The 17,020-nt window shown below is 45.5% G+C and overlaps 2 protein-coding genes across 3 annotated transcripts in view; one reads left to right on the top strand and one right to left on the bottom strand.

The window, feature by feature from the left end:
• The window catches only part of fkbp3 (FKBP prolyl isomerase 3), a 73,606-nt gene that overhangs the window by 37,523 nt on the left and 19,063 nt on the right, over positions 1–17,020 (top strand). The gene's annotated exons all lie outside the window — the stretch shown is intronic.
• LOC120808375 (homeobox protein OTX2) lies at positions 11,128–16,028 on the bottom strand. Of its 2 annotated transcripts, none has more exons than XM_040161263.2 (4): positions 15,758–16,028; positions 13,384–13,596; positions 13,018–13,169; positions 11,128–12,699 (listed from the first exon to the last, which is right to left on the bottom strand). In XM_040161263.2, the coding sequence occupies exons 2-4, from the start codon at positions 13,478–13,480 to the stop codon at positions 12,070–12,072; spliced, it is 879 nt and encodes a 292-aa protein (XP_040017197.2). In that variant the 5' UTR covers positions 13,481–13,596; positions 15,758–16,028; the 3' UTR covers positions 11,128–12,069. The 2 variants fall into 2 exon arrangements, with proteins under 2 accessions (XP_040017197.2, XP_077949744.1); XM_078093618.1 differs by lacking the exon at positions 15,758–16,028 and adding an exon at positions 14,911–15,005.

Here is a 17,020-nt window from a genome sequence, read left to right as displayed (position 1 = left end):
ACAAGCTTCAGCGTGGATTACGTGTGGATTATTTTGTTTTTGTTTTGTTACTACATTTTTATGTTAATTTACATTTTCCATAGTTAAAATTCCCCCCTGAATTCCGATGCAACATTACAACAAAATGCATCAATGGCTCACGATGTAAATCCCTCATGCTGTGCATTCAACGTTCTACTACATTATATGCCGTTTTAATTCATAATTTATCAGCATTTATTGCGTTAGTTTGGAGGATATTAATGCATTTGAAATAACAATTTATTTATACATATATATTATATTAAATTTACTCTCATGATTTGTGTACGTGGATGGATTTGTTTTTGTTATGAAGCCTTTTATAAGAGCAGCCTGCAGGTGGCAGTGTTTGCATAGACAAACCCTCTGAGAGAAGTGCTGCTCTGATCCTTCACTGTGTTCCGTCTCTCCCAATCATCAGTTTGAGAGCTTCTACAGAGGAAATTTCAAGAGGAATCCGGTCCGCTGCAACCGACCACTGTGCCGAGGACTTTAGTTGGATGCTCATTCTCTTCCTGTCCCGCTCTCTGCTCACTCAGTGCTGCTCAGCTCAGGGACGGGAAGGAAACACCAATTTGGCAGCGCTACAGGGATTACGGCGGTAGTGGGCATTTTTTAATCTGGGACAGAGTGTGGCATTTTCTGCATTTAAAGCTGTCACCAGTCCTGCCCCCATCCATCGGCCTGTCACCCCCGTGCCGTCCCGTTAGGAGAAACACGAAACACTGCTGGAGCTGATTAGACTCTTTAAAATAAATAAATAAAATAAATAAACGGTAACCTAAATCTCCCGAGCCGGGGCTTTACGCAGCCAGAGCCCCCATTACTGGTTCCTCTGACCCCCCGCGAAGAGTTTAGTGTCAACAGGGGAGGGCGGTCTCCACCCTGGACATTAAATGAAATGTCTAAAGGAGGGAGGAGTATAGGAACAGATAATGTGCAGATGTTCCCTCGGTGGGGGGTCACACGTGTGCAGTTTGCCCAAAGGAAACTTTTTAAGGGAAGAGCAAACGACCTCGAATGGCCTCGAAGGCCGCGCGGTGCCACGAGAGCGGCAACGCTTCTGCACAAACTGAGGAGCACGCGTGCAAAAGAGCACACGCTTAATCACCGCTGGAGTTTCCCGGGGAAAGAGCGTGGATTAAATCCTTCGAGCTGAACATTAGAGAAGTGCAGAGTTCAGCTCTTACAGGGGAAAAAAAAGAGGCAAATCATTATCTTCTAGAGAGAGAGAGCGAGAGAATCGGAGGCTGAAGGCGGCGGGGTGTGATACCGGGGAAGAAAAGGCGTCACGTTGCGAGGAAGACAGACTGATAAAAGAAGGAAGCCGTCAGAGGAGGAAGAGAGAAAGGGCCCCACAAACTGGCAACGGGAAGTCAGGGTCTCTCTGCTTTGCATTTTCATTTACATGGCTGCCCGTATCGACCAATCGGATTGGGAGCGCAGCCCGTGGCTTAGGAAGGCGAATAAAGACTCCAAATGCCTTCACTGCTCTCATCCCTCTCCCTCTCCCTCATAATACCCTGTCTGCCCTTCTTTTCTCCCGCTCCCTCTCTTCTCTCCCCTCGCTGTCATAATACCCTTTCTCTCCCCATTCTCCGCTCCCTGGCGTGGTACTATAAGTAGACCCTGTCCGATGTGATAGTGGGATGAGGAGGGCGGGTGTGTGGGGGGAGGGTTGCAGGGATGACTTTTGCAGCCACCCACTGAAAGTAAAAAGAGCTTGTGTGCGCGTTTTGGGCGCATGTGCACGCATGTTGTTTTTTTTTTTGTTGGTTGGTTTTCTCTCCTGATATGAACCAGACACAAGCTTCTTCCATCCCGGGTTCATTGTTCTGTGTTGTTTGTTTGGCGGGTTCCCGCGGCGCTCACCTGCGCGACACAAGCAGCAGAACATTTTGTTCACCTGCCAAATCCATCGCGGCAGAGACACACGCAGAGAGACACACCAAAGGGAGGCTTAATACATGCTAATTCGTTTATGAACGCTCTATAATTAACGGTAGTAATGTCTGTGTAATTACACATTACGCATCGCAGACGGTGATTAACACTGATGGCTATCCTGTGACTTCTTTTGATTTGCAATCGATGGTGCGTTCGCTCACTGGGATGTATTAGTACACACACACACGCTCACTGTGATTACACACTTCCTCTTGAATTCATTTGAATAATGTAGAAAGACGCATTAGAAAAACCCATAAATGACCTCAGGCATTTCTCACAGAAGATATGCAACCACTTAACGCCTAAACAGACTCACACTCACACACACACTTACTCACACAGACCTTGAAGATATATCATTTTTTGCCATATTACGAGTCTATTAGTTAACCCTACTTCAATGCAACAGAGGCTCCCATCCGCTAGTCAAATTAAAGTTTTGGGGAAAGGAGTGAAAGATCAGAGAGGAATGAATCCACTCCTGTCACGGATAATAACTGTATCCACCATATTAGTGCGGCATATTTAGATTTTTGCCATTCTGCAGTGGTGGTGTTGGGATATTTTTTATGTAAAAATATTAACTCTCAAGTACACATCCAAAATTCATAATTTAGTAGAAGCACATGAGCAATAATTACTTGTATCTTGCTGTTTTGTAGCCTCAAGTTCGGCTTTTTGCCGTTGCCATCTTTGATTTTGACCGTCGGCGGGTTGGCTTTTTGTAACCGAAGGAGACGCAATAAAGTGTTGAGTTGGATGTGACTGTAAAATGGTTTAACGTCAATGACTTAAAACACACTGTGGAAGTGTTTTAAGTTCTAAAACAGCGGCACCTCACAACAACGTGGTAGCTACCTGTCAATCACAAGGGAGCCCCACCCTAAAGCCTCCACCCCCCTCCCTTACTTTTACTTTTAAACCACAATTTATTAACTTAACATCATGCTTAATACTTGAAACCAGCGATGGAGACCATTGGCTCACATTTGTGATGTAAGCTTAAAGTAGCATCATTTGCTGATTCATTTTGCCGATCGCAGGAGTCGCCTCCGGTTTGCAAGTAGAAAGAAGAAAGAAGAAGTTTGAAGGCAAGTTTCGTCCCGTGGTTGCTCCGGAGTCAGTGCCTTGCACAATGGCCCTTCGGCTGACTGAAGATGTGGGGAGTATCATCATGAACCGAACACTGACAAATAATTCACTGTCAGCATCGGTTATCTTCATCGCTGCCACTCCCCTCCGGGCTAATCGGTGGTAACACCTCACTTGTCATCATCCTCCTCCTCATTATCCATTTCCCTCCCAAACACGCACACACACAGACACACACACACGCACGGGACCCCTCATTGCCGTTAATCATCAATAACAATACCTTATTTGTCAGGGAGGAATGTTGACAATGGGATGGCCTCCCCTGGGCGTGTGAGCCCCTCCCCCCGACACCGCAGTGTGTCAGTGTGCCACCAATTACTGAGCGCAATCTCAATGAGGTCATAACGGGATGGGGTCATTAGCAAAACAAACCCGCCGACCCCGTGGGGCAAAAGCAGGGTGAAGAAGACGGGGGAAGACGGTGGCAGAAGTCCCCCCCTCCCCTCCCGCCCTCCCCCAAAATCCCACCAGGACTGTTTTAAATACTCAGGCCGGAGGCCCAAAGGCCTATTCCACAACAAGTGTGAGCGGTTGAATGTTAGTTTGAAGGTCCGTGAACAAGCCGGTCGTCGGGATCTGTCCCTCAATCAAGAAATACATTTTATGCGACACTGAAGGCGTGAATTACATATCGAGGCGTATTTCATAGTTTGATTCCATCCATTCATCCATCGTCAAACCGCTTAATCCTGCACACTGGGTCGTGGGGGTCTTTGGACTGTGGGAGGAAGCCGGAGAACCCGGAGAGAACCCACGCAGACACGGGGAGAACATGCAGACTCCACACAGAAAGGCCACATAGTTTGATTGACACCCCAAAAATATGCCATGAAAGATCTTCATATTTTCTTCTTTTGTTTCCTTACTAGTGACATTTTCTCATTCATGAACCTGATTCATGTGAGAAATCACACTTTGTTTGTATACAGAAAACACAGATTCATTTTTTGAATTGAATTCGCCAAATTTTCAAAGTTTGAATGTTATAAATGAAAAGGCTGTAGTTTTGTAGATTAACATAAAAATGACCATGTTACATGTATTTTCTGTGTTCTTTGTCTGGATTTTGTTGTCATTGATCTCATGAAGCTCGGGGATCTATGAAGGAGTTCAGCCCTCTCGGTGTCCAGCGCTTGAGTTCCCGAAAGCCAAAGCAGATATTGTGAAGGTGTTTTACAGGCTCCCTCCTCCTGGGACAAAAAAACTCTTCTGTTCTGAATTTGGGTTGATTTGAAATGAAAGCGATCACTGCAGCTAACGTTAGCGATGCGTCACAGAGTTTGATCAGAAGAGGCGGCTAAATGAAAGCTAATCGCTAAGCTAATTGTTTACCCATGAATGTGTTTTCCAGGAGTTTGGAGGTTCTTGCTACTCGAAAGTTTATTTGTCTCTATAAAACAATATGAACAAATGTCAATTACTCTTTTTTTTATTAATTATTTATGAATATAATCAATAATAACCGATTATCATTATTATTATCAAGGAACCAAACTAATCGATATTGATAGTTGTGAATAACAATTATTGTTGTTTGTGTTTGCGTAGTCCTGCTGTTGTTGTTACTCGTGATGTTTTGTTCTGAGAACCTTTCTTGTTTTCTGCGTGTTGACATCACTTTGTTTTTACGGTTGAAAAGTAGGGCAGCAGATCTGTTGTGGGTCACACACACACACACACACACACACACACACACACACACACACGCACACGGAAAAAGACGCACATGATAAAACTCACTGACACAACAAGCCACAGAATGGTGCGATAAGCAACGATAATCCTCAATAAACACGTACAATAATGAATAAAATTCCCCCTCCTGCATCTAAAGGCCTCTTAGTCCACGTGAACATAAATATAATCTGCCTGGCGTCCTGAGTCATTGTTTCACAAACTATCCAAATATTGAAGATGCTAAAAGCGATTAGCGAAGATGCTGTCCGCCGTGCGTGCGTGTGCGCGTCCTTTGTTGTCCGAGGGCATATTTGTGTTTGTGTATCTCCATTGTGACGCGTGTAATCCGCATGCTCTCTAATCCCGGAGCAGGTGGCCGGGCGTGTGGCGGCCGTGGGGGTGCGACGTGGGCACGCTCCTCCTGCCCCCCCCCCCCCCCCCTAAACACACGCGCACCAACCTACGCAATCACACTGCACACACACACAATCACACACGCAAGCCACACATGGTTGATCCACCGACCTGTAAACCCTGTCGCAAGACTTGTAAGTGGAGGAAGACCGCCGCGGGGGGAGGCCGCCCCCCCCCACCACCCCTGTACACCTCCTCGCTGGCCCTTTAGGGGGCTCACTGCCGCCCCTTAACAGGTGGGCGGAGGCCTTGAATGGCAAGGACGGATATGCATCCCCCCCCCCCCCCCCCCCCCCCCGTGTACCGCCCCACCTCTCCATCTGACCCCAGAGGCGCTCCGTGAGCAGGAAGGTACACAGTCACATGACGAAGCCGCAATCGTCGGTCCTGTCGTGTGGTTTACAGTTGTTTGCTAGATTTAAATCCGGTTCCACTCGTCTGTAATTGCTGGAAAGACACGAACGGAGCTGATGGTTGATGAGATTTTCATCCATCGGGAGGCCCCTTGACCCTTGACCTTTGTATTGTAGCTGCAGTAGAGGAGAGGTTTGGCAGTTGAGGTCGACACGAGTTTAACGAGTTGCGCACTTTACCCTAGACCCTGATTGTATTTATCACCTACTGTATCTTTCAATATATAGAGAAATATACTCAATTTTGTGTTATGCTTTTTCAATGTTTTCGGGGTGAACATTAGTGAAAATTATTTACAGTTATTAAATGTTGGGAACATTTAAGCACGGTGTTGCTAGCGGTGCTAACGATGCTAACGGCATCAGAATTGACATTGCTTACATGAGAGGGAATTACAGGTTTTGGTTTGCTGATTTATTCTTTAAATACTTGGAATAATCTTTCAATCTGTAGTCTCTAGTTTCATAGAGGCTACCTCGGTCATCTAAATGAATGTCTGAATAAGTTAGAAAATACCCATGAAAAACATCTCAAACCAATCCTGACATAATCATCTTCATTTCATTGAAAAAAACATCCAACGTGAGGAAGTTTCAAGTTGAATCAGGATACGTTTGACATCTCTCAGCGCTCAGAGATCAGCCAGGTGTGTTTTTGATTTTCCTCACTTGTTAGTGGCCCTTCTCTTGCCCCCCCCCCCCCCCCCCACCCCCTCCTCACTGTCCTACAGCCTCCTGAACTGAAGCTTCACTCGATCTGTTTGCGACAAATGCTTTTAGCCTCAGCTTACGGATGTCAATTTGTCCATTACAGCAAATGCATGTAATCTGTTATTATAACATCTCCCTTTTGCTCTTATAAGGAGATTTATTTACCCCCCCCCCCCCCCCTCCTGCTAATGGTCTGTTCTCATGAGGGCAGGAGAGCTTTGTTGGCTGGAGGTCGTCTGTCCCCATAATCCAGGGTCATAAGGTCCTGGAAGCTAAAGGGATTCTTTGGGTAAAAAAAAAGAGACGGAAACATTAACTAGGCATTAACTTTATGTAGAGCATTAATTCTATGATGGCAATTTTATTTTATTTTTTTACATATGCTGGGATTTTCTCTAAACCTGTAATCAGCTTTCAGCTTTATTCCTGCGTGTATGTGAGTGAGTGTTAGTGTGAAACATACTGTGTGCGTGTGTTTTTGCAGCCTGCGCTTTCTTTCCTCAAATGAGTCTCAGCGTTATTCATATTTTGGCTCACATGTTTAACTCCGGCCATATGGTGCAGACGCCCAGCTCTAATCGGAGCCCCATTTAGTCATTTAGTTTAACATTTCCCCAATGTTTCCTTTGTAAAAGGGTTTGTATCCATTCATAACAGGCTCAAGTCTTTAAAATATGTTAATTCTACATAAATTCAGTTCTTATTTGGTGAGATTAATGTACAGATTATGTTACAAATGAGATGTGTTTTTAGAGGAGGATCGTGCTCATCGTTCAATCTATAAAAAATTGGCAATTTTCTTTTTCTTTTGTCAAGATGTGATGACAAGATCAGAGAAACCAAGCAACCCGTAATTCAATTAAAAAGGACTTAAGAAAATAAGGAATGCAGACATTTCATCATGAGGCCTTCGTCAGTGCACAATGTACTTACATGCTCTCACGGAAAAAAAGCGTTTAATTCATCATTTCATCTTGTCAACAAATGCCGCTGCAATGCCGCTGCTTGTGCCAGAGGGTCGATCTCCCTGCATGAAAAGGAAAGAGGAAAAGCATGCGTGCCTGCAAAACGAAAGAGGCATCAGCAGAAGGCTCGAGCGACTCCTTCTTATCGGAGAAACACTCGGCAAGTTCAGTCAGAGCATTTTCTGCTGCAACTTCCAAACGTCAGTCGGAAAAGAGCCAAAGGAACCATCCTGATTTCATTCACAGCAGACTTGAGGTCAAGTAGGAACATATAATATCAATAAAGTCACATAATCACAGCACAACATTGACTCTCAGTGGTAAGTACATTTATAGTGCCATTCTACTCCAGTATGTGTATCTGACAGCTCTATTTCTTTTCCAGGTTACAATTTGATATAGAAAAACGCCCCTGAGTCACATGACCCAGCAACAAACATGGAGCGGAAAGGTTAGAATAAAGTTTGGCTCTATAATTTCCATCAGGTTGGAGTACAGAAAATGTCTAAAAAAAAATGCTCATCTAAATTATTACATCTATAAGACAACGTGGCTGCAACGCGAGACTTTGGAACGAGACTTACATTAATAACATGTTGTCACATTATAACACCGATCTGAGCGCGTCGGGGCCTCAAACCAGCACTTTAGAACTAATATCAGTGGAGGGGCCGTTTTTAACTTAGGTTACTTTTTGATGCGCTTCACTCTGGTGAAACTTAAGTAGAATTTTGACCGCAGGAACTAATTCAGCGTTGTTGTATCGTGATTTTACGGAACCCCCGCTGAGCTCAATCGGCCACAGCAACGTGTAAAACAAACGCTCCTCCCTGCAGCTCTGCTTCACTTCGTCAACTCCGCCCCCCCCCCTCCAAGAAACTATTTACGCTGTTTTCACATCGGAGCCGAATGAGTTCGCTGCGAGCCTTCGTTCCCAATTAAAAGACCATTACGCGCCACTTCAAGTCCCCTTAAAACGTCACGCGGCGACGCTGTAGCGCGCGCAGCTGAGAGAATCCACTTCATAATCTCGTCTAATGGCGTAATCCACGGGAGGAAATGACATCACGTGGTTTAACGCAGATAGAGAAGGTCAAGTTGCGCACTTCTTTTTTTTTTTTTTTTTTTTTTAACCATTTACCATATTTCTCAACCGCCACTCGCGCGCGTACAGGAGCACTATTGTCTCCCGCATTCAAATGAGATGTTGTCGCAGATGAATTATGTATGTGTTGATATGTAATAATCGCCGTCTCTCGGGGAATGTAGGACACATGCTTCTGCATAACAATGGTCCCCGGCCGTATTCTCACCAACAAACTGTCCGTTTATCTCCCGTGTTGTTTTTCCTCGTGAGAGACAACGTGCGGACGATGTTCCGCTTGTTTTACGCAGCTGCTGGATTCGGGTCCGCCACCGAAGGGCGGCTACTGTATTCAAACCCGCCGGTTTGTCGCCGCAGCACTTTTCGCTGATTCTTTTTGTGTGAAATAAGACAGTCGCGCGGCTGATGACGGCGGAGTCTATTTGGATGAACTCTGAAAGGCTTCTTTGGATCAGGAATTGTTCTCCATAAATGTTTCTTGATGTTTTGCGTCATGCCTTCCATCCCTCCAGACACCAGTTGGCATGTCGATTTGTTCCCAATCGGCCCGACTGAAGAAAACAATCGGTGCGAGAATAATACAAAGAGAATAATGTGTTTTTATAAAGCCGCTCTGAAATGTTCCAGTCAAAATCAGGCTAAACGGGCGAAACCTTACAGACGTGTGATGATTCTATTCTATAAGGAAAATATGCAGAATTGCTTTGTTTAAACTCGTACTGCCTTTGAAATGATAGAAACCAAATCACGAAACGTGCCAGACAATAATGATCACATATCATTGCTGTTATCATTGTGAGGAGATTACAGCCTCTGTATTTACTGCGTGTACACTGTGCCTATTTGGCAATACATATTGCATATATTTCTCTTTTACAAAGTACATTTGAGCCGAAATAAACAGCCTAATATATATCATTGAATACGTCAGAAGACTGAACTAAAAGTACAATTGGCGTATCTCCACAGAATAATGATCACGCGATGTTTGGCTGCTATTGAAGCTTTTGTATCTTAAAGAAGCTCCAAGATATTTGAATATTTTACATTTTATAAAGGGCGCCACACACTGCATGGATATTTAGGCCCACTGCTCTATATGCGTTTAGCCTCCCATGGTAAATTACTTCTCAGTAGTGCGTATTCTTTTTTTATTTTGACATTTTTCAGCTTCTCCGTTTTACTCAATATTCATCCGTTGCATCGGGGCCCTTCGGCCGGCACCCAGACGCCCCTCCAGCGGCCCCACGGATCCCCTCCGCCCGCCGGAAACCCGGTGAAGCGGTGCCACGGGGGCGAGGCCGGGGGCCGGGGGGGGGGCGAAATGTGCGTTCGCTTCAGCCAAGAAGAGGCTTCCGAGGGTCTCTTTTTTTCATTGTTTAACATCCTCAAATGCGACGAGAGGATTAATGGAGCGCGTCTGCCGGACCCATATGTCCCCTTCAGGGCCGCTTGTGCTTAATTAAAACCGAATCGATCCTCGGGGGGCCCCTGGCCCTCCTCGTGTAACACTGACTTACTGCTCTCTGCTGACATTTATTCAACCTGTTGAAGCTTTACACGTGACTGTGATCAACGTATATATGTGTTATGTGTGTATGCACATAACACATATATACATATATAGAAATATGAAGATTATGAAGAGCATCATCTTTATGGTCATAGTGTGTGTGTCTGTACACATATATATGACCAATTAATTTTCATATGATTCTGTTATTCCTCACATTTGCAGCTGTTTCATTTTTGGTTGAAGTATTCAGTTTATTTTAATTTACTAGTTAGTTAATCTCGTCTTTATTAAGGTCAAGATGTTTCCGTAAATTAAAAGCTATAGTGCCCACTCCACATCCTTAATTAAAAATATATATTATCAATATAGAAAACATGAAAACAATCAGGTTAAATCGGCAGTGATGCAGCCTCACAGTCGCTCTGTAATTGCTGGTGTCATTTGGTGCTAATTGGGGGTCAAATGGACAACAAAGCACTTCAACGGCAGCAAAAAAAAAAACTCACGCCGGAGTTATTAGAAGCCTCTCTGACGTCTCCTGTCACATCCTAATTAGACCGATAGCACGAGCCTTTCTTCTTCTTCCCCTTCCTTAATCCACGCACGAGCCCCCGGACCTGCTCGGGCTCACACGCTCGCCCCAAAACCCCGGAGAGGCTGCTCGGCTCCGTGTCCACTCACATCTCCCGCGTGGGACTAAATCCCTCCAACAGACGTCTGGATGCACGTTGATTTTGATCAAAGGATGCAGAGCATTTGAGCCTGCATATGATTTGGATAATAGCCGTTTATGAGGATCAATGGTGCAATTTTTCACAACATTTTTGTTTGAAGCCTTTGACGCCCATGTTGCTGTTTGCATTTAGGTTTTCTCTGCACGGGACTCTCCATCCCACGTCCCTCCGTGTGAACCGGCCGTAGCGCCCTGAACCAAAGGGCAGCCGTCAATAAAATGTTGGATTATCCTCTTTGTGAGATGGGATTAACATATCTCACATAATTCACATTCCTCCCCGGACTGATGTAGTTGACATTTTTAAATGGGCATTCATGTTGGGGATCGTTTTAGATTTACCGACACTTTAACGTAATATTTATGGCAAATAAAGGAGGTCACATGTGGATAAATGACCGGCTTGTTTCCGTGTGTTGGGTGCAGAAACAGGTGGTGGACACATGAAGAAACACAGGAGATTCAGATGGATTTACACATGCAGCCACAGTGTCGGGTCAGGTCATGTGATCTTTATTGTCATTTAGTGTGTTTGTGGCCTTTACAGCTTGACTCACGCTCCCTTCTTTCATTCAACTAACATGTCCTCATAATAATTTATCAGTTAATCACTCGAGACAGGAAAATAGATCTATCCAATTCACGGGTTCGTGGTGCGAAGAAGCAAATAATTGCATACATGTGGTACAAAGAATCACAATTTAAAAAAAAAACACATATCTAACACTTGGGGAAAATAATTCCAAAACACACACAAGTGACCTGTTCTGCTCACACGCCGACAGACTGATTGTCTCTTATAACTAGTTTTAAACATTTATTATAAATTAATAGTGCATCCAGGTTCATGTCAGAGCTGCTCACTCACACACACACACACACACTCACACACACACTCATGCGCAACACTTTGATCAAAGGGGCCCTTCAGCGTGCCAACAAAATAAAAAGAGTAGGGAGTCTTTAAGGAGCTTAGAAAAAACCCTGACCTATTCCTCACACTCAACCAAGTTGGGCTTAATGGATCTTTCGCTCTTTTGATCCTTTTTTCCCCCTTTTGGTCAACACATTTGTTCCGTGTCCTTGATCAAAGTTGGGAAGGAGTCAGTCTGAATGTTCAATAAGTTAAACCCAACAAGTGAGACAACCGGCTGGCAGTCCTGCTCTGCTCTGCCCGAGGTAGAAGTTGGGGCCCGAGGTGTTGGGGGAGGGGAGGGGAGGAGAGGGGGGTGGGGGGGGGGGGAGAAAACGCCGCACTTGCTGCTCCTCGAACTTGTTTTTTTTTTAATTATTTGCCCGCAGCTTGGGGGAGGGTGGGGGTGAAGGGGGGAGGTGGTGGTGGGGGTGATGGGGAGTAGGTTGTCCATTTTTTTGTTGTTGTTGTTTGTTTTCCAATTATTTCCCTCCTCTCACAACACCTGGAACTTCCACGCCGCTTGGTCTTTGTAATCCAAACAGTCCGCGTTGAAATTGAGCTTCCACGACGAGGCCGTTTGGTCCTTGTAGTCCAGGCAGTCCGCGGCGCTGCCGAAGCCGAGCCCCGCCGCGCCGTACGCCGACGAGGAGAGGGACGACGCGTTGCTCAGGTGGCCGGAGACCCCGTTGCTCCCCATGGGGCTCATGGCGGAGCCGGCGGCGGAGAGCTGGTGGTGCATGGGCGAGAGGTAGGAGCCGCAGTCCATCCCGGTGAAGTAGGACGAGGAGCCCGTGTAGCCCTGGTTGTAGCCCGACGCCTGGCTGTAGGTCATGGGATAAGAGCGCTGCATGCAGGAGGAGGAGGTGGACAGCGGGTCGGAGAGCGGGGAGATGGAGGCCGGGCTCCAGATGGACACCGGTGCCGCGCTGCCGCTGCTGCTCGCGGCCGGGAGCGCGGTGCTCGGGGGCGGCGTGAACTGCCCGCTGGCTCCGCTCTCCGAGCTGGCCTCTCTGACCGGAGAGCTCTTCTTCTTCACCGGCTTGCTGACCGCCTTGTTCTGCGCGCCACTTTGGGTCTGCTGGGCCTGCTGGCGGTGTTTGGCTCGTCGGTTCTTGAACCAAACCTGGTGGAAAAAATTGATATGCGTTCAAATTAGATATGAAACGACTTCTGCCCAATTTCTTTTTCCAGAAGATACTTAAAAAAGCCACATGATCAAGAAAAATCTATCCTACAATTACGCAATTTTTCCATAATATTCATTATATTCACACGTGAGTGTCGAACTCATCTACGACTAATACGATTAAAGCACTGAAAAGTACAAAGCAGCGCCTCAAGCAGCGCCTGCGCGGTCTCATCTCTCCAACAGCGACGAGGACGCTTCTCGGTGACCGACCACCGCGCTTCCACGGCGCGACGGTTTGCGTCGGAGGCTCACCTGGACTCTGGATTCAGGCAGGTTGATCTTCAGGGCCATCTCCTCTCTCATGAAGATGTCCGGGTACCGCGTCTTGTTGAACAGACTCTCCAGCAGGTCGAGCTGGGCCCGAGTGAAGGTCGTCCTCTCTCTCCTCTGTTTGCGAGGGGTTCCTGAAGCAAAACAATCCAATGGGAAATAAGACACCAAATAACGAATTAAGCGCCTAAAACGCATCTATTACTCGATCATTTAAATTACAAACACAACTGGTCGTTTGCCATCCAGTTATTAAGGTGAATAATATAACTGATGATCATTGTAATCATGCAATTTGGATGGTATTTTTATGAAATGTATTTTTTATTGCAGCCTGGTGTATATTACCGTGGTATCCCACGGAGGGATGCAGCAGGTCCACTCCCGAGGTAGATAAGCTCAGTCCGTTCACCGTGTACGGCGGCTGCTTCAGATACGACATCATGCTGGCGGCCGCACGAAGAAACGCGAACAAAAAAAGGGCAGAAAAGTGTTTGGATGTTGTTGTTTTTAATCCTGTCTTCGCTCCCTTTCGCGCTTCAGCTTGTCCAGAAGATCAGCCTGGAGCGGGACACAGAACAGGACGGGGGGGGGGGGGGGGGTTTGAGGTCGTTGATACTCGTCGAAAGTCCGCGGAGTTTTACGCGCAGCCCTTTACGCACCGCGGAGGGTTTAAAGAAGTGGGCGTCCTCGAAATCGCAGGGCTCTTAAAGGCGAGCGGAGACCCCCAGCTGTCCCTGCTGGACTGAGGATGCTCTGTCTGGCTGACAGGCGTTTACGCCACAACCCCCTCCTTGCCCCCTCCCTTTCCAACCACCACACACACATACATAACTGCTACTATAAGCCCGCCCCTTACCACCCCCCCAAACACACTCCTCTCCTCCTCTCCTATACCAGCAAAACAAAACATTGTCGTTAAAATGCGCACACTCTGCGGGCCCCAACCAGGCCCTCAATTAGCATATACCCACAGGTTGGGCGAAGCTAAATAGACAGCTGATTGGGGGGCCATTTGCAGAAACAAAGCCCGCTGTTGACCGATAAGTAATGCTGATAACAAAAGACTTTAGGGTGCAAACAAAGAAGCCAATACTGCAAACTGCGCTCATTCAAATACAACCGAGAATCTTCATTTCTATATATAGGTTCGCACTAAAAGCCTTTGTACATTCAAATAGAACGAAATTAGAATACGAGGGACAACTTTCGCAAATAATGAGAAACATGGAGGCAATGCCCAAAGTGAGTTCTGACATGTTATTGACACTCCTGGCGGCGATTCACCTCCTTTCCTAATGAATCGCTCCCGGTAATTAGATTTGGAAGGTGACACTATCTCCAAGTGTTGATTAGAGAGGAGCACTTAATCTAAACAAACAAGGAGGTCGCCCACTAAATGTGTCTGCAGGTATCGAGCATGAACAAATAAAAAAAAGTCTTACAGTAAAAACGTTCGTAGAACTATTTTGTATCATTGAAAATACCACAAATTAGGTCGATCAACACCTAATTACATTTAGAACAATTCTTTGAAATTATATATTTTGCAATGAGAAATTAATATTGACAAGGATATTCGGCAATGAATAAAATATATAGTATAATAGGCCCACTACAGAATAAATAATTTGCAAGACAAATGTGCCGTTTAGTATATAAGAGATTAAATATGTATGATTAAATATGTATAACGAAACGCGTATTAGATATTACAGATGCCTCCCAATACCTTTGAATTATAAAACTATATTAAATATATTAGGTTTTTTTAGAGAAAGAAGACTGCAAAAAGCAATGTTTAATAGATTGTATTATTTCGTTTTTTTTTAGTTTAGCTAATTGGTCTATTAGTACGTTTCCATCAACTCCTACCTGTAGAATAAAGTTCCCAGGACCCCAGGGGGCCTCTCTTTGCCGTACGCTTTATAGAGCCAATAACGGCCACTCCTATAAACTCAATCTGTCACTTGCTCCACACCCGTTCAATAATAAATACCCCGCCCGGCCATTAATTATTATTGGCTGCGAGAGATTTTTTTTTTTTCTTCCTCTTCTTCTTTCTGTAAGAAATTAACGAGATAATCCGAACGGCACGCGCTGGCCTGATTACAGGACGCCAGCCACGACTCCGCATTCAGGCCTCCTTAATTTTCTGCGTCACGAAAATAAAACAAAGACTGGCATTGTATTTATCAGACCAGCTGACTGCCAGACAACCCCCCCCCTCCTAACCACCCCAACCCCAGCGCAACCAACCCTACAACTCACTTTCCCAAACTGACACACGCACAACCTTCGATTCCACTATTTTATTGTATTTATTTGTTGAACGTCAATATAAAACTTATGTTAGACGGCTTATGTTATAATCAGCAGTTTGATTGTAAAGCGAAACCTTTCAATTTAGTTAATTTCATTTTAATTAATTAAATAAAGTGTCCACCCCTCCATGCCCAAATGCAGCCGACGTCTGTTGGAGCGTGTTACCCGGAGTCGTGTTCCGCCCCGCCGGCCCGCCGTTACTCGCCTGGATGCCTCTTTGCTCCGAGCCTGCAGCCCAAAGAGGCCGAAGGCTCCCCTTTGAAAACACGCCTCTCCAATTATCTCCCCGTAGGCCTTCGCCGTCGATGAACCCACACAGCAACTTCTCACTAAACACGTTCAAAACCGAACACGACACCTTGCTCTACAGCGGCGGGGAGGTAAAGAAGTCACTCACTTTAGATGTTGTTGTCTTCTTTTAAACGCCTCCCTCGGCGCATCAAGCCTCTCTGATTATTCCCTCCCGACTAAGCGTGTTGGATGCGGATAAAACGAAGAGATTCTCCGTATTTATTGAGAGAGAGAGAGAGAGAGACTGCTAGGATTTATTTTTTTGGCAGCCAATGAAAATGAGAGGAAATGTGATGGGCAGAGGTGTGAAAGGATGCAGCAAAGTGTCCCGATGGTGGCAACATCTCCAAAAAGCACTGGTGGTCCTCCTGCCATTTCTTTATAATTAAAAAAAATAATAATATGACACCCCACTCGCCCTGCTCAGCAGCGATTACACGCTACACGTGCATTTTCAACGCGAGACCCACCTGGAAAATACAGGTGCGTTGATCGAGAGCAGCCAATGAGAGCCGAGCGCCTGCATGGAGCTCGGTGACCAACAAATAGCGCACGGCCTTATAACCGAACACAGACCCGCGTGCACGGGCCGAATCACACGAGATCCGCTGCAGCTTGATTGTCAAAATAAGCTGATCCTGCAAAAAGGAAACACTGTTTTTGCAGGAAGAGGTGAAAACTCCTCGAGGATCGGTCACGGTTTGATTCCGTGTAACCCTGTAAAGGAGATTTAAGGGGGATGTATATGTACACCACCACCCTTTGGCTCCACCAAAATATTAACCTAAAGTTCCTAAGTTGATTACGTTTTATTGCAAGTTTTCTGATAAATAAAGTCTCCACATTGGAATTGTAAACATGAAGCCGCGGATTCAAAATCAGTGTTTCATTTGTGAGTCGAAGGTATTTTGGGGGATTTGGGATATTTCTCTCTGCTCCTTAAATTGCGAGTCAATAAAAACATATCTGCCATTTTTTTTAATGTTGATGAGCAGGCATTATTATTTATAACTTGGGAAAATGAGAAATCTACGCAGTAGAATCTACCTGAATGTACATTTTGGATGATTGTGTCATAGATGCAAATCAGCCTAAAATCTCAAACTTGACCGGTGCATGAAATCGATGTTGTTGCTTCCAGGCAGCAGCCTAATTACTGCGATGCTTATTAAATGCACTGGGTTGAACAAACACCCCCCCGCCCACGAAAAAAATGACACCCCTTAAATGTGTGACCCATTGTGATATAAAATGTCTAAATTGAATTTTGTTAATGTATTTTTTTAAACTTTTTTTCCTTCCAGATTGAGAAACTTTGTGCCTCGCGGACCGACGGTTTTGATTGACGCCTCCGAACAAGCAGCAGGTT

This window comes from Gasterosteus aculeatus, chromosome 18, assembly GCF_964276395.1.
Source record: "Gasterosteus aculeatus chromosome 18, fGasAcu3.hap1.1, whole genome shotgun sequence".
NCBI lineage: Eukaryota > Metazoa > Chordata > Actinopteri > Perciformes > Gasterosteidae > Gasterosteus > Gasterosteus aculeatus.
Note: the sequence above shows the minus strand (reverse complement) of the source record. Positions and strands in the feature narration are given on the sequence as shown.